The 23468-nt window shown below is 41.1% G+C and overlaps 1 protein-coding gene and 1 long non-coding RNA gene across 6 annotated transcripts in view; one reads left to right on the top strand and one right to left on the bottom strand.

Annotated features, from left to right (window-relative positions):
- LOC130367055 (uncharacterized) overlaps positions 1 to 22160 on the top strand; it is a 66522-nt gene extending 44362 nt beyond the window's left edge. The window contains exons 2-6 of one of the 4 annotated variants that reach the window (XR_008892062.1): positions 7520 to 7634; positions 10798 to 10875; positions 16062 to 16276; positions 16433 to 16588; positions 22026 to 22160. This is a non-coding gene — a long non-coding RNA (uncharacterized LOC130367055). Of the gene's footprint in view, positions 1 to 7519; positions 7635 to 10795; positions 10876 to 16061; positions 16277 to 16432; positions 16589 to 16751; positions 17726 to 22025 lie in introns of those variants that run through there. The other 3 variants (XR_008892064.1, XR_008892063.1, XR_008892061.1) reach the window with 3 other exon arrangements.
- The window catches only part of WRN (WRN RecQ like helicase), a gene marked incomplete in the record, with an annotated part of 240253 nt that continues 227656 nt past the window's right edge, over positions 10872 to 23468 (bottom strand). For both annotated transcript variants that reach the window (XM_056569404.1, XM_056569396.1), the window contains 5 exon segments: positions 10872 to 11404; positions 12648 to 12782; positions 16415 to 16644; positions 17734 to 17896; positions 22047 to 22178. In XM_056569404.1, coding sequence (XP_056425379.1) covers positions 11297 to 11404; positions 12648 to 12782; positions 16415 to 16644; positions 17734 to 17896; positions 22047 to 22178 — 768 coding nt within the window.

The following is a 23468-nucleotide window of genomic DNA, read 5'->3' on the forward strand; positions in this document are numbered from 1 at the left end:
AAATATACAAAACACAATCAGAGAGTTTGGTGAGCAGACTGAAAGAACTAGGGTATACAAACAAAACACTAAATAGAGCTAAGAGGATAGTATCACAAAAAAACAGAAGTGAGTTAATCCATGGGAGAAGAAATAAAAAAGAACTTGACAATAAACCGATTTTGTCCGTAACATATTCCCCTCATTTCAGTAAAATAAAAAGCATGGTACTCCGTCATTTACACATCCTATGACAAGATGAAATTATGGCTAAAATATTGGATAGGGGTTGTCACATTGTCCCCAAAAAAGCCCCCACATTAAAGAATCATCTATCTCCAAGTTTGGTGGAAGGGTCCCGATCGAATAACACAGGGTGGCTTACACAAAAAGGTTTTTTCAAGTGTGGACAAAGAGTCTGCCGCACCTGTAATTTTGTAAAAATAGCGAAGGAATTTGAAAACGCAGAGGGCAGCAAAAAATATCCAATCAGCAATTACATGAATTGTAACAGCAAGAACTTAGTGTACATGATAGAGTGCATACATTGTAACTTAAAGTACATCGGTTACACTACTCGTAAATTAAAAATACGAGCGCTCGAACATCTGAATGATGTAGGGGCGTTAAACAGAAATAAATCCGCCGCGTCTCTGCATTTTCAAATAATACACAATGGTAATGTTTCTGGCTTTAGAATCTATGGAATATAACTTATAAAAACTGGTATAAGACAAGGTTGTATCAGAAATAGGCTGGAATGAATGTCAGGCATGAACTGCTTTTCCATTATTAACGGTATAATGGTCATCACAATGCAATGAGAAGATATGACATCTATTAATCAGTAAAACAATGTTTTTGTAATTGTTTAAAATACTGTTTAAAAGTAATGTGTTGACACTTATATGGAGATGAATACAGTGTTGTAATATTTTAAAAAGAAACCTCCTTTTTAAGATTTGTATTTGTATACTAAGTCTCTGTCTGGTTGTGTGGTCTAGCGAGAACCTAGGACGGTGTGATTAGGTATACTTACCTCTCACCTGTGCCGGTACGATTTAAGTCCTTGCCCAACAGACCTATGACGTCACTGAGGAAGAGTGCGCATGCGCTTGAAACGCGTATGACGAGGGAGGGTGTCTGTTTTACCGTGTGAAGTTTGTATGTCGGATTCGGACAATAATAAAGCTGCAACTTTTTACCCAAGTGCTGGATCAGCTTCTGCTTTCTTCGCTGAAAACTCCCAGCATGCCTGGACAGTCAATGGCTGTCCAGCAATACTGGGAGTTTTTGTTTTGCAACAGCTGGAGGCTCCGTTTTGGAAACAGTGCTGTACGAGCAGTTTAAATTTTTCATTGGGGTGGGGGGGAAAGTGTAAAGGTGTGTGTATATGTAGTGTATTACTCTTTATTTTGTGTTAGTGTAGTGTTTTTAGGGTACAGTCACACGGGCGGGGGTTCACAGCAAGTTTCCCACTGAGTTTGAACTGCAGCAGAAAACTTGCCGCAGCTCAAACTTGAAGAGGGAAACTCGCTGTAAACCCAGGTCTGTATGAATGTACCCTGTACATTCAAATGGGAGGAGGGTGCACAGACCTCCAGCAGTTGCAAAACTACAACTCCCAGCATGCACCGACAGACCATGGATGCTAGGAGTTGTAGTTTTGAAACAGCTGAAGGCACACTGGTTGTGAAACAGAGTTTGTTACTTAACTTAATGTTTCACAACCAGTGTGCCTCCAGCAAAACTACAACTCCCAGCATGTACGGTCTGTCAGTGCATGCTGGGAGTTGTAGTTTTGAAACAGCTGGAGGCACACTGGTTACGAAACACTAAGTTAGGTAACAAACTCTCAGTGTTTCACAACCAGCATGCCTTCAGCTATTGCAAAACTACAACTCTATGAAAAAGTGTGACTCCAGCTGTTGCACAACTACCGGACCCACCATGCACGGACAGCCAAAGGGCATGCTGGGAGTTGTAGTAGTGTGCCTCCAGCTGTTGCATGCCCTTTGGCTGTGCATGCTGAGAGTTGTATTATACAACAGCTGGAGGTACACCGCACTCACCCCCTGCTGCTGTATAATACAAGCCTCCAGCTGTTGCATAACTACAACTCCCAGCATGCACAGACAGCCAAAGTGCATGGTGGGAGTTTTAGTTTTGCCTCCAGCTGTTGCATAGCTACAACTCCAAGCATGCCCTTTGCTAAGCAACAGCAAGAGGCAAACAGCGCTTACCTCCTGCTGTTGGATCCCTCCGCCACTGACCGCTCAGGAGACCACCACCACACCGGACCCAGTTACCCAGGTGATCCTACTGCTGATCACCCACAGATGCCACCCAGCAGGACGCGTGATTTGTCGGTAGCACCTCCATACTGCTTGGTGCTACTTATTTTTAAGCACTAGGACATTGATATTGTATGAGCACTTTTCTTTATGTTTTGGACCCAACTCTACTTGCACCAATATTTTAACAATACACTGTTCAAGTGGTTGTATATGTTTTTATTTAATAAAATATTTTAATCTTTTCAATACATTCCATTTGTTTTCTGTTTTTTTGCTATGTCTCTCCATTCAAAACTGCATCACAGTTTATGTGTGATCTGACTAGTGATTTTCACAATGGTAGAATTATTTCCTTGTCATGTGCATCAATTCCCCATTTGATGTACCCCATAACTTTATCTACCTTAACAGCAACTGTTTGACACTAATGGCTACAGTTACATTTACTGTTGACTAGAACTCCTTAGACCTTTTCCATTTCAGTTGTCCCAAGTATGTTTTCATTTAACGCATAACCCCAGCTTGGATTTTTCCTCCACATGTGCATAACCTTACATTTATCAGTGTTGAACCTCATCTGACACTTCTCAGGCAAGCCTCCAACTTATCCAGATCAGTTTGTAACAGTGCACTGTCCTCTATTGTGTTAACTGGGGCACAAGGCAACAAGGAAAAAATAAATTCTGGTCGAAGAGGGAACCCCAGAAGAGGAGCTGGACAGCTGAGAGGCAATGCGCCAGGAGGGAAGGCAGACAAAACACTCACCCTTCCATCGCCTTTAGGTACAGACAAGGCCACCCCTCGGTAACCTCACACCGGGGTACTAGCAGTCCAACTGCAGAAACAGTAGTTGAGAGATAGGCATCGGGGAAGCGGGTAAAGGCAACCTGGTTTCCTGGCATCCTCATGAGGAGTCCATCTATTTTGGCAGCCCACACTGATAACCCCCCAGATAACCTGAAAGAGAAGGGGGGGGGGGGAAGCAGACCTAAAACTGCTAAATATGATTAAACTAGTGTAAGTAGGAAGCCTATACTTGCCCAAACGGAGCCAACATTTTGTTCTGTCTAGTGTTGCCTTAGTGGCAAGAGCTTATACCATTGGAGAAAAAGTGTCCATTAAGCATATGCCAGTGCTATCATATTGGTGTTGGCTCAACACATACAGCTAGGGACTTTATCAAGTTGTGCATCTCTCTTAAAATAACTTTGTTTCTGTTTCTCCCAAACAGATTAGAACAATCATTTTGATTAGATACGTGAAGATGTGTAACTTATGTATTAATCTTAAAGTTCATTTTTAAGGTCTTTTTGAAGATGCTGCTTCAGATGTCAGCAACATCATATATGTTCTTATTAACAAACTATATCTCATGTAGCCTTCAACTTTTTAGGACCAATGGGTGTTCATACTATACTAAGGGTAGGGTCACACGTGTCGTATTTTGCTGATGCACATTTTCCTACCCATTGAAGACAATGGGTAGCAAAATACACAGCTGATTTTGCAACCCATTGAAATCACTGGGTAGGAATATACGCAGCAGCAAATATGCAGCAAAATACAGCATGTGTGACCCTACCCTAAGCGTGCAAAACAACACAATATCCTTGTACAATAATTGAAGAAACTAAATGTCCCAGTAGGGTCTGCACAAGACACAGTTACTAAGCGCTTTATTCTCAAATTTGCTTACTAGTATAAAATCGGCTTAACAGGTATCATTTATGCCTTTAGTCTTTTTAGTAAAATCAGTCCCATTACCCTGAGAATGAAATCACAAGGGAGTTTCTAAGTTCTTCAGTACTGTTCCTCACTGTTCTTCCTAGTGATTTTATTATATTTTAGCAAACACTGGATAAGAAAAATGGAAAAACTGAGCACTAATCAGTACATCTTGAAGCAGGATAATCTTTATTTCCAGTACCGGGTACATAGTGAGCGGGGTAGCAGACTTTAGGCAACGACTTTAGGCAACGGAATATCGCACTTCCTCAGGCCCTATGTCTGCATGTTGTGGGTGTGCTTTAAAACCAGGACTGTGTTGTCATGGAAATATGACAACAAACAAGACAGCATACAAGCAGGTAAGTGAGGTGCAATACAAATAATGGGAGGGAAAGGGAATAGACATGGGTATACAATATAACCCAAGTATGAGTCAGTGAGTACTATAAATCATAATTTAATTAAATAAATACGCTCATTTCGTTATGGTCATTCAGACCCAACAGACCTATTGCGTTAGTATGGAGGATCCAACACGATTCCTTCACTAACAAACAATTATGTCTATCACTTATGTCTGGTGAAGGTTCTACACGTTCCAATGCTTTGAACTTCATAGCTTTAGGATCACCATTATGGAACCTAGGAGACACGCGTTGTGTTTTCAGTGACGGCACATGTTCTCGAATGCGGTGAAACAGGGGGCTCTTGGTTTTTCCCCACATAATAATGGCCACAATCACACATTAAACAGTAGACAATAAAATGTGATCTGCACGTAATAAATTGTTAAATTTCAACTGTGTAACCTCCGAGGATTATTTCCTTAGCCCTTGAATTTAGAGTACAGGAAGAACATGATCCACATGGGTAGTTACCAACCGGTTTACCCTCTGTAATTTAATCATTTTTAAAACATTTTTTGTTTTTCCTTTGCGGTCTTTTAAAAAAAAAAAAATCAGAGATGTACCATTCTTTTTGTATGTTGTTATAGGTTTGTCTTCTGTAATTGCTTGCAAATCCTCATCTCTTTGGACCATATACCAATTCTTGTATATGGCTTGTTTTACACAGTTATTCAATGGTGCGTTTCCGAAAGAAACTTTTTTTTTTCTGTTTCTCAGTAGGGCATATCTAGGAATTTTTTCAACACGTTTGAGTGCTGCATCTATTATTTCTTTAGGATAAGCTCTGTCTATGAACCAGACACTCAGATCATTTAATTGTGCTTCATATGTGGAGGGGTCATTATTGATACATTTCAGTCTAACCATCTGGCAATAGGGGATGCTCTTTTTTAGCTCAGTGGGGTGAGAATTCAAAATGGAGCAAGGCATTTTTGATATTGGTTTTCTGAAACCCGAAGTAATAATTGTGTTGTCTTGTGATCAGCACACCTAAAAACTACAAAGATTTGACTCCAAACAGGGAGTATATTAACAGTGTTTGTGTTAAGATATTCTATGAAGTGGAAAAACTCATCTTGACGACAAACGACAAAAATATCGTCGACAAATCTCAGTAAGAGCTTCATCCGCTGAACAACAGGATTAGATGTAGAGAAAATATGATTTCATTTGAGAATTGCAAGAAAAAAAGTTTTCATAGGCACACGAGATGGGTGTCCCCATCGCTGTGCCGTTTAGCTGTCCGTACTTGGTCATTATATTGGAAGATATTGTTCGTGAGAACTAGTTTAACTGATTCGGTGACAAACTCTCTGAACACTACTGAGCGATCTGTGCTCTCAAGAAACTCGCCGACAGCCTGTACACCTGCATCATGAGGGATGCGGGTGTACAGGCTCTCGATGTCTATTGAGCACAGTGAGTACCCCTCCGACCAGACAAATCCATCTAGGGCTTTGATTAAATCCCCAGTGTCCCGCAGGTAAGCGGGGATGTGTTTGAGTAGCGGTGAGAGTAACCATTCCAGATTACTGGAAAGGTACTCAGAGGGAGCTCCTATGCCCGTTACTATAGGGCAAATTTTTATGGATTTTAGGCACTGTATACCACTTTGTTTTTTTTGGGGTAACCGGTAACAATTTTTTCTGCTGTTTTAATATTCAGTATGCCTTTATCTGTAAATCTGTGTAAATGAGTTCTCAACCTTTCAATTGCTTTGGAATCACCACTTCGTTTTTCATACACAGTATGATTACCCAGTAGTTTACTGGCTTTGCTCTCATAATCAATTTTCTTCCAAATGACAATTGAATCCCCATTTGTCAGCTTTGGACACTAACAGGTCTTCCCTGCGCTGACGGCACAGTGTTGCCATCTCTTGAGGTGGAAAATTATGCAGAGGCTTAGGATAAATTAAAGCATTGACCTCCTAGCGCACTGCCTTTTGGAAGAGATCAATGCCACTGCCCGGCTGGATGGGGGGGGGGGGGGGGGGGAATCTCGAAGGTTTCCTCCTTGGAATTAATTTACAGTCATGGCCATAAATGTTGGCACCCCTAAAATTTGAAGTAAAATTAAGTATTTCTCACAGAAAAGGATTGCAGTAACACGTTTTGCTATACACATGTTTACTCCCTGTGTGTGTATTGGAACTAAACAAAAAAAGGGAGGAAAAAAAGCAAATTGGACATAATGTCACACCAAACTCCAAGAATGGGCTAGACAAAATTATTGGCACCCTTTCAAAATTGTGGAAAAATAAGATTGTTTCAAGCATCTGATGCTCCATTAAACTCACCTGGGGCAAGTAGCAGGTGTGGGCCATATAAAAAATCACACCTGAAAGCAGAAAAAAAGGAGAGAAGTTCACTTAGTCTTTGCATTGTGTCTGTGTGTGCCACACTAAGCATGGACAACAGAAAGATGAGAAGAGAACTGTCTGAGGATTGAGAACCAAAATTGTGGAAAAATATCAACAATTTAAAGGTTAATATTAAGTTAAGGGTGCCAATAATTTTGTCCAGCCCATTTTTAGAGTTTGGTGTGACATTATGTCCAATTAGCTTTTTTTTCCTTCCTTTTTTGGTTCAGTTCCAATATACACAAAAGGAATAAACATGTATATAGCAAAACATGTGTTACTGCAATCCTTTTCTGTGAGAATTTCTTCATTTTCTTGAAAAATTTCAGGGGTGCCAACATTTACGGCAATGACTGTATGTACTCTCTGTTATTTTAGGATATTTCTTCCTCATCTGATAACTGCATAAGAGTATGAAGAATATCTCTCTCTTGTGGTGACATATCTTTAATAGGTAAGAACCCTAAGGGACCTATAGTAAATTGCACTTTTTTTGATGCAGTGGAAACATTTTTATTGGTTTTAGTGACAGCAAAAATTTTTTTAAGATTCAAATTTTATATAGCTCCATATAATTCCTCCTCAAATGATTGATAATTAAACTGTTCATTAATCCTGAAATTCAGTCCCTTATTCAGGGCATTAATGCATGCTGGAGGAAATGTCTCATCGGTTAAGTTGGTCACTACGTTTTCCATTGTGACTGGTGCCATGTTACTGTCTTTTGTTTTTTTCTTGTTTTGCAGATTTGTTTGAGCTGTGTCCTCCTCCTAAAGGGACCAAAGTTCCTGATGCCGAGGTAGATGTTGTTGTACAGCCCTCACGAATTTCATCTGATTGACTGGAATCTGAGTCTGTGAGGTAATCAGAAACCTTTTTTTCCTTTGTATTTACGTGGTCCTAAACCTTTTCTCTGGTGGGGCATACCCCCTTTCATTTTTATTTGAGATCGATTTTTATTCCATGATAACACTTGGTTTGCTTCAAAATCATGCTTGTCGCTAAAAGCATGATTTTGTATGGTAGTTAATTTCTTTTCCAAAGATTGCATATGAATGTGTTAAATGTTTTTTTCTGACACTCTTGTGTAAAGTTCACATTTAGCTTTGCACAAATCCATTGTAGCACTCTCATATTCTGATTTCTCTGGAGTTCTTCCTATTTTTTAAACAAAAGTTGTGTCTTCTGTAAACTGGGATGGGTTTTTATAAACTCGCAATCCTCGCGGTGTGCGATTGCTTGCTGCATAAGCTTGCAATGAGTTCACAGTCCAAAAAAGTCGAATCTCTGCCAGAGATTGGATCCTGAACTCAACTGCTTTAATGGTGAGCACCTGAAGTTCATCAAAAGACTCACACGACGCGAAGAAGACTCCTGCGTCCACTCTCCTCGTTATGATGTCTGCATTTGGAGTCACTGCTGCAGTTTCCATTTTCATGGAGAGTGAAGGTTAAATGTCTGTTTCCAAATAGTGTGCAATTGACCAATGTGAATATATAGTACCAAAATATCTCTGTCTCTGGTAGATGCAATAATGGTCTCATCACTTTTCTATTTCCATATAGGAGACACAATGCATGAATCCAATTAGCAGCTAGCTTTCCAATTACAGCAGTACTGTATGTACGCTGATGTATAATGCTACTATGTGATAAAGATCATATATAGCAAACACTGGATGAGAAAAATGGAAAGACTGAGCACCAACCAGTAAATCTTGAAGCAAGATTATCTTTATTTCCATAATTATTATTATAGTACTCACTGACTCATACCCGTGTGTATGCTTTTATTAACCATTGTCTAAGTTCCTTTGTTGTGTTATATTGTATACCCATGTCTCTTCCCTTTCCCCTCCCATTGTTTGTATTCCACCTTACCTGCTTGTATGCAGTCTAATTTGTTGTCATGTTTCCATGACAACACAGTCCTGATTTTAAATGCACACCCATGGACGTGCTGACCTAGGGCCTGAGGAAGCACAGAAGTCGTTCCCGACAGTCCGTTCACCCACTCATGATGTACCCACACTGGAAATAAAGATTTACTGATTTACTTTTTAGTGCTCAGTCTTTCCATTTTTCTCATTCAGTGTTTTCTATATATGATCTTTATCACGTAGCAGCATTATATACCAGTATACATACGGGACTGCTGTAGTTGGAAAACTAGCTGCTAATTGGATTCATGCATGGTGTCTGCTATATGGAAATAGAAAGGTGCTGAGACCATTATCATATATATCAGAGACAGAATTATTATATTTTAGCTTTCTTCTTTAAGAAGCCATCAGTTAAGAAGACCACTTTTCTACTGCAATTTTGGTGGTCATCTCAAAATAATTTTCTTCATTTCACATGTCATAAATTGCTTTCAAGAAAATCTTTCACTATGAGCCTTTTAACCTGTAAATGTAATACAATTAGCCACAGTAATGAACAATTTTTGCTTTAGAATAACGTTTTATACACAAAAGATTTACTTTTAAATTTTTTTATTTAAACAAGTTTTGATAGAAAAAAACAAAGCATATATATTTTTTTAATCTGTTTTGGTGAAAAATTATACAAATAGAACATTATATTTATGGCTTTTCCAGCCTTGCCTCCCCCCCCTCCTTAATTACCATACACACTTGGATTGGCAGAACAAGTATTTTTATGGCCATAGGAAGACATGAAGTAAGTGTCTGACAGACAAATTGCACCACTTATATCTCTGGAGAATAAAGGATTGAGTATGTTAAAATCTAATATGTATTACCTGGGTCTCACCTGGCAGCAGACAGACACTGGGGAAAAGCCATGCAGCCCTAATACATATTAGATTGTTGGTGGGCCTACCCTGGAGATATATACAAAGGTCTGTACACAACAAAAGATGAACAAATTTACTTTAGCAACTTTGCTTCTATATTACAGAAGCTGCAGCTTAAATTAACAGCAGTACAAGGTTAATGTGGGCATTACTTTTCCTTTAAGGGTCTATTCACACGTACAGCATTCTGCGCAGATTTGATTTCAAGCTGTGTTCAGTCATTTAGTTTACATTGAAATCTGCAGCAGAGAATCCTGCACATCAAATCTGTGCAGAATACTGTACGTGTGAATAGACACTAAAGGAGAAAACGTTTTTCCTTATAAAGGAGAAATCTAGCCAAATGTCAACAGCTGACATGTCCTAGCTATATCTAAGAAAAAAAACATTGATGGATTCCTTAGATCACAACTGACTTGTAACATAAAGGTGAAATTTCAATGTTTGGAGCCCCCAATGATGCTCAATTACTTGAAATCTCTAACATAACATTCTAAGCTAAAGGCTTTAAAGTGTACCTCTTGTCAATTTTTTTTTTGGATACAATGTAGATAATACCATTATATGTATACTAGGTACACTGTACACCGAGGACAAGCAGGGCTCTGTGCACCGAGGACAAGCAGGGCTCTGTGCACCGAGGACAAGCAGGGCTCTGTGCACCGAGGACAAGCAGGGCTCTGTGCACCGAGGACAAGCAGGGCTCTGTGCACCGAGGACAAGCAGGGCTCTGTGCACCGAGGACAAGCAGGGCTCTGTGCACCGAGGACAAGCAGGGCTCTGTGCACCGAGGACAAGCAGGGCTCTGTGCACCAAGGACAAGCAGGGCTCTGTGCACCAAGGACAAGCAGGGCTCTGTACATTAAGGCTCTATGACATGCCCCTGGCTCACACAGCAGGATGATTGACAAGCCATGAGCCTGCACAGAGCCCTACTTCTCCTGCCCTCACTTCCTGCATTTGGACTCCTTATAGACACACACAGACAATTTCTGCAGGGACAGGATTTTTTCACCCAAAAATATACACATTTTTTTTAAACGATTTATATTACAAATATACATATACTGATAATGGTATTATCTACATTATATCAAAAGTTTTTGTTGGCGACAGGTACACTTTAAAGCTTACAGTTTTGGAACCTGGTGGTGTTCTGAGCTCATAATTTTCTCCAATGGAATATTCTATTAATTCTCCATCATAGGATCAACATGTTATGAACACATAAGCAGAACATTGTGGGCAATGGTATCCTGAGGATGGGTCAACGCAGAGTACTCTGGTCAGTATTTTAGCCAAAGTGCAAATCTTCCCATTATAGTTCTCTTTGTTGGTTCTGGGCCAGGTTTTCTGTGAAGAATATTGTCTAATGGATAGGACTAGCAATATTTCCAAGTCTACTTATCTTCAGTCTCCAGGCACATGTATGGCTAACCCTGGTTGGAATGACTCAACACCAGATTTGTCAAGGTCGTACTAGTTTATCATGAAGATTTCTTTTGTTTGATTTTTGTATGGCCATGTAATTCCTTGTTTGGTGCAAAATTTTACTAAAAAAAAAAAAACTATATAAAACAATACTGGCCAAATATTGACCAAAATACTACATGTATTATCTTATGATGAAGATCATATGGTGACACAGTACTGCACATCAAGATTCCTATTCTAGAACACACATCAAAATAAGAAAAACCCTAAATTCATCCAAAAAGACCTTTCTTCTTTACAGTTTTGGCTTTTTTGATATTAGACGATATTGTAGTTGCTTTTGGAGCTTCAAACCATTCAGGCAATTTTCTTTTTGGTGTCTGCATTAAAAAATAAAAAAATAAAAAGTATTTAATATCTGAGAAGCATTCCCAACCCCTTAACGCAGATTTTTTTGTTTTGTTTTATAAGCTGATTTTACAAGTACAGGTCCTCATGCAAAAAAAAAAAAAAAAAATCATATTTCTAGATTCCTTATTGCAGAGCAGGTTTAAGGTAAAATGAATAACTTCTGTGGGTCACCACTGAGGCATTTTATTAGAATAGGTCTTATACATAGACATGCATATGGAGCACTGCATGAGCACTGGAGCTAGTTATATTGTATTCATTCAGCCAGGCTTTTTATTCAGCAGGAGACTGCATAAGGGATTACCTCTTAGCATTCTCCCAGCCCTCTGGCAGGAAGCACATTGTAGCTATTGCTATTTGGCGGCCATTGTTGCTGTAGTGCTATGTCTGTGGGGTGGGGTGGTGTGGTCACTCCCCGTGTGGGTTTGGTGTCGCAGCAGCAGTGGTCGCCGCAGTTAGTTACGCCAGTGTTAGTTTAGGGAATGACTTATCAGGTGGCTAGGAAGTGCCGAGAGGGCTTGCACTTCCTGATCATTTTTTTAAACGCTGCAGAGAAGCAATTAGACTATAGTATAAGTTGTAGATGTACGGCCATGTTCTGTTTCTCTATTTGTTAGTAACATTGCCACTGGGACTGTAACCATCTCTACTCCGGCACTATCGACAACCCGGGCACAGCAGACGTCACCGCTCTGCTTACTAAAGTCTTCATTCACAGGGGTAGACTGCTTGTGCCCCAGGGGGGAATAAAAGGGGGAATGAAATGGAACCCGGGCACAGCAGACGTCACCGCTCTGCTTACTAAAGTCTTCATTCACAGGGGTAGACTGCTTGTGCCCCAGGGGGGATTAAAAGGGGGAATGAAATGGAACAGGGGGTTCAAGAGTGGAGATAAAATGGCAAAGGAGGGAATGAAATGGCACAGGGGGTAGCAGCCACATTGTAATGCTGACACTGGATACTGGTATCATGTCATGTGTTGTAGGAAGTGCAATTTGTGGTACAGCGAGGGGTGTGTCACCAAACTATGAATAGCTAAAAAGGGTGCCACCAACAAGAAAAGTTTGTAAAGCTTTGCCCTAATGGGCTGTGCATGCCAGAATTTATTGCCTAAAAAGGTCATTTGGCAGCCTATGAACTGCATTTACCTAATGCCCCCCCCAAAGGTCATACCAGAAATGGAGCACTGTAATGCTGTTAAGGTTCAAATACCTGAACTTGGGAATCTGAGAATAAATCCTCAGTGTCTTCATCCAGCGCTTTCTGATTCCATGAGGCAAGCTTGATCGGGGCTACAACAGCAGTGGAACCTTCCTGAACACTTGATGTGATCTCCTTGGCTGGTTTCTAATTGTTCAAACACACAACATATAGGGGAAGATTTATCAAGCTTATCAAAATTAAAGATGAGATCTGATTGGTTGCTATATGAAAAAAATAATAATAATTTGCTCCAATATAGATTGATATATCTCCCATAGGATTCAAAACACTGTGAAAGCAGTCAATTTGATACTGTTTTTAATGGAAATATGTTAAATTGATAGTAAACACTGGAGACTCTAAAAAGGATGAAATAATAGTTCACTTGTTTAACCTTTTTATTAGAGATGAGCGAACTTACAGTAAATTCGATTCGTCACAAACTTCTCTGCTTGGCAGTTGATGACTTATCCTGCATAAATTAGTTCAGCTTTCAGGTGCTCTTTCCTAGGACTGTATCCACCTTTTCCAGCCCACCGGAGCACCTGAAAGCTGAACTAATTTATGCAGGATAAGCCATCAACTGCCGAGCTGAGAAGTTCGTGACGAATTGAATTTACTGTAAGTTCGCTCATCTCTACTTTTTATCACACGCCTTGACTTTTTGTGAATGTGATAGTATTACCTTAAAGGCTTTGCAGACTATATTTTTTATTCATTGTATTTAGGGATCTCTGTATACCGATATCAGGGACTATCCTTTGCATCTGCACAAGTCCCAATACCCAATTCAATACCTGCTGCCAGGGGATCAGAGGAAAAAAAAGGGCACTGAGCGGAGTACTGAACATTAGGGCCGCAGAAAATGGAGGGTCCAGCACAGGGCTCGAGACCTGCAGGAACGCACAGGAACGGCGTTCCTTTGATTTTTCCAGAGGAGGAACGCAGTCCCTGTTACATTAGTCCTGCAGGACCGACCTCTGAATTATTCTTACCCTCCCTCCGTCTCCTCCCCTGGCCTGGACTGCTAGATGCTGGAGATGTAGGACCTGTGATGATGTCACCATCACATGTTGGGGGGCGGAGCTTAGCTGTTGAGGAAAAGGAGAGATTGTGGTTGAAGGACCTGTGTGATGCTGTGTAGGAGGCGGGGCTGAGCTGGAGGAGACATGTCACATGTCACTCCAGTAAGGTAATTACATGGAAGGAGATTTGTTACAGTGCGGGGGGGGGGGGGGGGGGGGGGGGGGCTTTGGGGGGGGGGGCTATAACACTGCAAAAAAAAAAAAGTGTGAAAAAAAAGTTAATAAAGATCATTTAATCCCTTCCCTAATAAAAGTAAGAATCACCCCTCTTTTCCCATAAAAAAAAAAAAAAAAAAAAAAAAAAAACTGTGTAAATAAAAATAAACATATGTGGTATCACTGTGTGTGGAAATGTCCGAACCATAAAAATATATTGTTAATGAAACCGCACGGTCAATGGTAATGCACAAAAAAAAAATCCAAACTCCAAAATAGCATATTTTTGGTCACTTTTTATATCATGAAAAAATGAATAAAAAGCGATCAAAAAGTCCGATCAATATAAAAATGGTACCTCTAAAAACTTCAGATCACGGAGCAAAAAATGAGCTCTCATACTGGCCCCTACGCAGAAAAATAAAAATGTTATAGGGGTCAGAAGATGACAATTTTGAATGTATAAATTTTGATGCATGTAGTTTATATATATATTTTTTAGAAGTAATACAGAATCAAACATATATGAGTAGGGTATCATTTTAACCGTATAGAACTACAGAATAAAGATAAGGAGTAATTTTTACTGAAAATGCACTGCTTAGAAACTGAAGCCCCCAAAAGCTACAAAATGGCATTTTTTCTTCAATTTTGTAGCACAATGATTTTTTTTCTCCGTTTCGCCGTGAATATTTTGGTAAAATGACTAATGTCACTGCAAAGTAGAATTGACGCAAAAAATAAGCCATAATATGGAATTTCAGGTGCAAAATTTAAAGCGTTATGATTTTTAGAAGGTAATAAGGAAAAAATTTAAATGCAAAAATGCAAAAACCCTGAGTCCTTAAAGAGTAGCTCCCACCATCCTATTTTTTTTTTCTGTCCCTGCCGATTGCCAATCTATCCCTAACCCCCTCCCTGCTTTTAATTTTTATTTTTACTATATTAAAAATGCCTTTTGTCTGCCTGGCAGTGTGCTCACTACCAGGCAGACTTCCCCAGCAGGCACCACGTCACTGATGCCTGCTGGGGGGGACTTCCGCCCTTAGTTCATCTACACAGGGTGCCTCCAGCTGTTTCACCACTACAACTCCCAGCTTGCCCTGACATCTATTGGCTGTCAGGGCATGCTGGGAGTTGTAGTATTGAAACAGCTGGAGGCATCCTGTGTAGATAAACTATTAGTTAGTTACATGCGGCGCTAGCCCGTCCCCTCCGTCTCCCTCCCCCCACGCCATACTCCGTTCCCTCCATCACAACCCCCCCCCCCGCATACCCCCCTCCCACATACCCTGTTCCCTCATTACACTTACTGCAGAGTCCGGCAGCAGGCGTGCAGGGACAGCGGCGGCGACGAGTGGGCAGGGAGCGAGCGAGCGCAGGCTGAATGAAAAAGGACCGATGCCCGGCCGTATCAGTCCTTTTTCAGGCATGACGTCACGCCAGGCTGCACCTGGCCACTAGGAGGGAGACCCCTAGTGGCCGGTTTTCAAATGTAAATTAAACCATTTTAATTTAAAAAAAAATAATAAAAGTATATTAGAGATATGTTGTAGTTCATAAGTACTACAACATATCAAAAAATTAAGTTGGTGACAGTGCCCATTTAAGGGGTTAATGTCTCCAAAATGGCTCGTGCCTCAGACTGCACGTGGGGGAGCTGTGGTGGCTATCTGCAGGGTAATAATACCAGGGAGGTAAAGCGGAGATACCACTCAATGTACACCACAATAAAAATATAAAAACCTCTGCCCCTTAAAAAATTTAAAGAAATCCCTTTTGCCATATAAATAAATGCATAAAAAATGCTTTAAAAAACTGTCAATTTGTATAAGTACTAAAACAAAAAAAAAGTATTGGTATTTGGACATTCCTAAGGTAATCCTTTGTTTTAACCAAATAAAATGGGTTATTCAGGATAAGAAAAACAGAGCTGATTTCTTCCAAAAACAGCAACATACCTGCCCTCAAGGTTGTGTGTGGTATTGCAGCTCAGTTTCATAGAGGTTGTAATACCACACACAACCTGAGGACAGATGTGGTGCTGTTTTCAAAGAAATTAGATCAGTTTTTAATTCCTGAATATACACTCTAAAAATATTGGTCCATTTGTCTTTAGACGTTGGTATGTCTTACAATACAGTACCAGCTGCTGTATGCCATTCTTTGTTTTATCTGTCAGGCAAGCTTCATGATGGCTCAACCTGCAGCCCCTCAATGCTCTCCTAAATATGACTAAGGGGGCACGCCCCTGAAATGCCGTTGCGGCCAAGGCGTGAACAGGAAGAATATCTCAGCTCATACTAGTCTGTATCTGCTATCAAGCTTGTTGTTACAGATTGTATAAGAAGTCTTGCAATAAAAAGAAAAAGAAAGCATGAAGTGAACTTCGTAATCGTGAGTTACTACATGGCTGGGCTTAATTTTATGCAGACTTTTAAACATTGTTGCCTTATCCCACACCGTGTGTTAATATTGACCTTTGCAAAACAACCATTTTAAGATTTTCGAAGTAGCAACTAAAGCGTATCATACCTCTGTTTCAATCCATAGATGTTCCGTGGCTGTAGTAGCTTTGGGCTGCTCTTGTTCCTGTGACTTGCCCCCTGTGTGCCAAGTTGGACTTTGCTTATTGAATAGGCCCAATGGTTTGTTTTGCAGCTCAACACATCCCTCTTTTTCAAGCAGAGTGATCACCATCCTTATAAGGTATATATCAATTTCAGGAGCCACCAATGACCGTATAGCCTGAAAACTTGATAGATCTGTAAATATAAAATTATTATACAATTACATCTGAAAATTTAGCAAAACTAGTGTGAAAGAAAAGGAGTTTGAAAGATTGATATTCAAGACTTTGCTTCCACTGCAGGTTCTTGTGTAATTCAGTTTGTGGATCACCTCACATTGTATCTGGTGAGTGTTAATGATTTTAGCCAAGATTGTATATGGTGGACCTAACTGTACCCACTTCTACAACTTAGCTTCTTATGATTTACCCGCCAGAAACTTGAGTGAAATATGTAGTACACAAAGAGGTTACTTTAAATGTATTTGACATATTTACAGAAATATATCAGCAGGTAAAAAACTGATTAAGGGTCTATTTACACGTACAGTCTCCGGCACATATTTGATGCTGCAGATTTGAAGCTGTGTTCACTCATTTAGTTTACATTGAAATCTGCAGCATAAAATATGTGTGTGTGAATAGTATGTGTATGTGTGAATAGACCCTAAATATAACAGTATTGACAATATGTAAAAAGGTTTACCCATCCTATAAAAATTGATGGGCTTATCCTGAGGATATCAGGTCAGCAGGGGTTCGACTCCCAAACAATCAGCTATGTGAAGGGGGCTACAGTGGTTGTGCGAGCATTGCAGCCTCTTTACTACTGCTCGTCTTTGCCATCGTTATAAGTATTGGCTGTGCAAGGATCTAGTGAATTGGAACAACGCTGCAGTTTCTTGCACCACTGCAAATAAAAGTGTGACAAAAGCAAGGTCCAGTGCAGGTAAATGGTGGTTGAGTCACTTGTATTAGCACCAAAGTCTCTTCAAACAGCTGTTCGGTGGGAGTGCTGGAAGTTCTTGTTCTAAATATCTGAAGCATAGGCTGACAATTTTTATATACTCGCAGCAGGGAGGGGAGGAATTACAAAGTTGACTCGAAGTACGGTACTTCACTTACATGAAAAGCATGTCACAAACAAAGTAAAAACATCTTTTAAAAAATCAGGCCAAAAAAACATGGGCACATGTAAAAATTAATAAATGACCTACATAAAGGTTGCCTTTATAAGTACAAAAAAGCTTAACGAGTCTCAGTAAATGATCACATCTTGTCTGACCTGAGTTGATAGTTGGCCCTTTAATGATCTCTGTAATAGTTTTCTGTACAGCAGGTGTTAAGCCAGCTCGCTGCACATCAAGGGGGTAACCAGCCTTCAGTGCTTGCCATAAATGCATGCCAACAGCTGTCAAGCTGATACTCCGGCTATCGGCAATACTTTGCTGAAAAGAAAAAAATGATTTAAATGTACATGATCTTTAAATGTAAGTCACAGTCTCTGTTTTGCCACATGACAATAAAGATTCTAACAGATGTAAGCTGGCATGCATATTCTCGGATTCTCCAACAGCCAAACTAAATTTTGATTGTCATGGGGCAAAAACTCTGCAAACTCATCCTTTAGAGGGGTGTCTCACTTTGGTAAACTAGTGGATTGATGAAGGTCTGACTGCAGGGACCCCCACTGATCCGGAGAGCACAGTAAAACTTTGACTCCGACTATACAGTATGCAGTGGGCCGTACATGCGCTGAGATCAGAAATACATAGTGGGGGAGATTTATCACAACCTGTGTAGAGAAAAAGTTGCCCAATTGCCCATAGCAACCATAGCCTCTCAAAAATGAAAGAAGCCATCTGATTGGTTGCTGTGGGCAACTTTTTCTCTACACGGGTTTTGATAAATCTCCCCCAGTATTCCTATAGAAAATGAATAAAGCGCTGGACACACATGCACAGTGCGGTTCATTAATTCCATGGACAACTCTTTACTGTTCTTGGTTAGAATCCCACCAAAAGGGTACTTCTTGAGACTGGAATATAACCTTAACCTCCCTTAGGAACACAGTCTATTTTGGACTTAAAGAAGTAGTCCAGTAGAAAAAACCATCCTGCAGATAGGGGATAAGTGTCTGATCGCGGGGGGTCTGCTTGGACTCCCGAAAACTCCTGCCCGGTGCCCTGCCCTCCTTGTACACAGAGCGATCTCTGCTCTGTGTAAGGAGACTGGCAATCCCTGCACAAATCGGTGGTTAGCACGCCCCCTCCATGCAGTTCTATGGGAAAGCCAGAGATACACAAATGCTGTATCTTCAGCTCTCCCATAGGGATGCATAGAGGGGGGTGTTTTGGCCAACGCTTCCTGCCATGGTCGACACACTCCATTCATACAGCGGATAGGAGATACTTTTTTTTTTTTTTTTTATATACTGGACTACTCCTTTAATGACACAGCCAGTTTCATTTTTACATTTTCGTTATTTTCTTCCTCTCTTTTTAGTTTTTTCTAACCACAGACCCATATGAGGGCTTGTTTTTTGCACGACAAATTGTACTTTGTTTCATTTTACCCTAAAATGTATAGTGCAACCAAAATACATTATTTTGTGTGGAAATTTGAAAAGTAGCAATTTTGCTACTTTTGGAGGGTTTAGTTTCTGACACCCTATAATTTTTTTATTTTTCTGTATAAGGGGCTGAAAGGGGGCTCATTTTCTGCGCAGTGATCTGTGGTTTTCATTGGTTCCACTTTTGCATATATGTGACATTTTGATCACTCTATTTCATTTTCTCTTGGATGTTACAAAAAAACAGCAATTTGGGATTTACACACGCGGCAATATAAAAAAAAATTTTTTTTTTTAGTTTTTACTATTTTTTTGTAAAATGGGAAAAAGGGGTGGAATTTTTATTTTTATTGGGGGACAGGCTTATCAATATTTATTTTTTTTCTATACTAAACTTTACTTTTTATGTTCCTATATGAGACTTTCTATAGCAATCAATAGATTGCTAATACTGATCTGTGCTCTGCATACGCATAGCACTGATCAGTAATATCGGTGATCTACTTCTCTGGTCTGTTAGAAAGCAGACCAGAGGATGAGATCGTTGGAGCCGCTGGAAGGAACTATAAAGCTGCCCATATACCTGCAAGAGCAGTAAGCCAACACTGTCAAAGATTCCTCCATTCCCTAGCATCGAAGTGCACTGGTTCTTCTTCCCAGCTGGTACCTTATTCACATTCCCTAATGAATATTCATATGTTCACTCTTTTGCACATACCGTATTTATTGGCGTATAACACGCACTTTTAAAACTTAAATTTAAGGCAAAAAGTCTGCCTGCGTGTTATACGCCGATAAGTCTTCTGGTCACTGATTTAAATCGGCCACAGCAGCGTCTGCTTGTTAAGTATTAACAGCACGGCCACTTTAAATCAGTGACCAGCGGCGTCTCCTCCCCGCTCTGTCACTTTTTTTCTCCCCCACTATCCACAGGTACGGGTGGATAGTGCGGGAGATGCTGATTAAAATGAGCCCTACCTTGTTCGGATCTGCTGAGTACCTGTGGATAGTGCTGGAGAAAACAAGTGAGTTTTACTTTTCATTTTCCCTCCCTCCCCTGCCTCATCATTCCCCCTTTTCCTGCTTTTTATAGTTTTGTTTATTTTCCCTACCTGGCTGCACTTCGGCAGGTCAGGCGGCGGGTCTTGCAGGCAGTGAAGCAGATGAGTGACGTCCTCTGACGGATTCTCTGCGCGGCATCAGTGACGTCACTTTTCATTTCCTGTAGTCGCCGCCGCCGAAAAGTTACATCCCTGATGCCCCACAGAGAAGCCGGGAGAGGACATCACTCATCTGCTTCACTGACCCCGCAGCCCGCCGAAGCGCAGACAAGTAAGGAAAGGAAAAGAGTGGTCCTCAACCTGCGGACCTCCAGATGTTGCAAAACTACAACTCCCAGCATACTCGGACAGCAGTCTGCTGTCCGGGCATGCTGGGAGTTGTAGTTTTGCAACATCTGGAGGTCCGCAGGTTGAGGACCACTGGATGCCATAGGAGGAACATGATGGGGGGATGATGAGACGGGGAAATGATGAGGGGGGGAATGATGGAAGGATGAGACAGGGGGAAATTATTGGGGGGGGGGGGGAATGATGGGGGGATGAGACAGGGGGAAATGATGAGGGGGGGGGGTGATGGGGGATGGGACAGGAGGAAATGATGAGGGGGGAGATGGGGGGATGAGACAGGGGGAAATGATGAGGGGGGATGAGGCAGGGTGAAATGATGAGGCAGGGTGAAATGATGAGACAGGGTGGGGTATGATGAGACAGGGTGGGGGGATGATGAGGGGGGAATGATGAGACAGGATGGGGGGATGATAAGGGGGAATGATGGGGGATATGATGAGACAGGGTGGGGGATGATGGGGACATGATGAGACAGGGTGGGGGGATGATGAGGGGGAATGATGGGGACATGATGAGACAGGGTGGGGGATGAGGGGGAATGATGGGGGACATGATGAGACAGGGGGGGGGGGGGGATGATGAGGGGGGGATGATGAGGGACATGATCATCCCCCCACCCTGTCTCATCATGTCCCTCATCATTCCCCCCCTCATCATCATGGTGGGGGGATGATGAGGGGGGAATGATGAGACAGGGTGGGGGATGATGAGACAGGGTGGGGGATGATGAGACAGGGTGGGGGATGATGAGGGGGGAATGATGGGGGACATGATGAGACAGGGTGGGGGATGATGAGGGGGGGAATGATGGGGACATGATGAGACAGGGTGGGGGATGATGAGGGGGGGGGAATCATGGGGGACATAATGAGACAGGGGGAAATGATGGTGGGGGGAGGCACTAAATGCTTAATGTCTGTATGGCTAGTGGTGGTCTATGACGGGGAAATGATGAGACATGGGGGGGAGGCGATGAGAGGGGGGGAAATGTGGCACAGGGACTGATAAAATGGAAGGAATGATGTGGCACTGGAGGAGATGGGACCAAACTGATGTGCAGAAGAAAACAAAGTTGGGGGGATGCTGTGGCATTTAGTCCAAGTCATTTATTTAAAATTTTATTTTTTTACTAAAATTTCCCTGTTAAAATGGGGGTGCGTGTTATACACCAGTGCGTGTTATATGCCGATATATACGGTAGATGCTACTGAGATCCTGCACAAGCACGCTCAGTCAATCTTGCGCAGTCATAGGGTATCACCACGCAGCTATGTGCAGAAAAGGGAATGTATGAACATTCATTAGGGGGCATGAATAAGGGACTGATCAGGAAGAAAAACAACCAGTGCATTTAGAGTCTCAATTACAAATTTGTATTTTTAATATCATATCTCGATATTAATATTAATATCTCGGGAACGGTGGCACCTAGGAAAATAAGGTAACCACCATTTTTATCAGCATTACTCCCGCTAAAAGGCAGTATCAGCAGGTTAGTGCAGGTGATTCTGCAGACATTATCTGTAAAGGTCAGGCTGAAATTATTTACTAGCATGAGATTATAAGCCAAAAATTAACATTTATCTTTTATCATAGTGCAGAGACCGTCACACTTACCATTGACAAGCGCTGCTCCTGAAACAGAGAGTAGGTAGTACGAGGAGACTCTGGGAGTGACATGCAAGCTGATCCTTTAGAAACAGTCACGCTGGGTTGTAAATTTGTAGCAGAAACATTAAGGGAATCTGCCTGAAATTAAAGATTAAATTAAATATTACATTTACTTTTACAGAATGAGTGTTCATTGCTCTGACTGAAAATGACATTTCACCTACACTAATGTTCCAGTAATACTAATGTCATTATGGGACTTTTATATTAGGTTCATTTTGGTTTTATGTTAGGATAGATAAATATGCTTACAGAAGGTAAACATGTGGAGTTCCAAAAAGAAAAACTAGAGCTGCAGTGAAGGGACTGTTTGTTTAACCCCTTAAGGACGCAGGGCGTAAATGTACGTCCTGGTGAGGTGGTACTTAACGCACCAGGACGTACATTTACGTCCTAAGCATAACCGCGGGCATCGGAGCGATGCCCGTGTCATGCGCGGCTGATCCCGGCTGCTGATCGCAGCCAGGGACCCGCCGGCAATGGCCGACGCCCGCGATCTCGCGGGCGTCCGCCATTAACCCCTCAGGTGCCGGGATCAATACAGATCCCGGCATCTGCGGCAGTTCGCCATTTAAATGAACGATCGGATCGCCCGCAGCGCTGCTGCGGGGATCCGATCATTCATAACGCCGCACGGAGGTCCCCTCTCCTTCCTCCGTGCGGCTCCCGGCGTCTCCTGCTCTGGTCTGTGATCGAGCAGACCAGAGCAGGAGATGACCGATAATACTGATCTGTTCTATGTTCTATACATAGAACAGATCAGTATTAGCAATCATGGTATTGCTATGAATAGTCCCCTATGGGGACTATTCAAGTGTAAAAAAAAATGTGTAAAAAAGTGTAAAAAAAAATCCCCTCCCCCAATAAAAAAGTAAAACGTCCGTTTTTTCCTATTTTACCCCCAAAAAGCGTAAAAAACATTTTTTATAGACATATTTGGTATCGCCGCGTGCGTAAATGTCCGAACTATTAAAATGTTAATGATCCCTTACGGTGAACGGCGTGAACGAAAAAAAATAAAAAAAAGTCCAAAATTCCTACTTTTTTAATACATTTTATTTAAAAAAAAATTATAAAAAATGTATTAAAAGTTTTTTATATGCAAATGTGGTATCAAAAAAAAGTACAGATCATGGCGCAAAAAATTAGCCCCCATACCGCCACTTATACGGAAAAATAAAAAAGTTAGAGGTCATCAAAATAAAGGGATTATAAACGTACTAATTTGGTTAAAAAGTTTGTGATTTTTTTAAGCGCAACAATAATATAAAAGTATATAATAAGGGGTATCATTTTAATCGTATTGACCCTCAGAATAAAGAACACACGTCATTTTTACCATAAATTGTACGGCGTGAAAACAAAACC

This window comes from Hyla sarda, chromosome 1 (assembly GCF_029499605.1).
Source record: "Hyla sarda isolate aHylSar1 chromosome 1, aHylSar1.hap1, whole genome shotgun sequence".
Lineage (NCBI taxonomy): Eukaryota > Metazoa > Chordata > Amphibia > Anura > Hylidae > Hyla > Hyla sarda.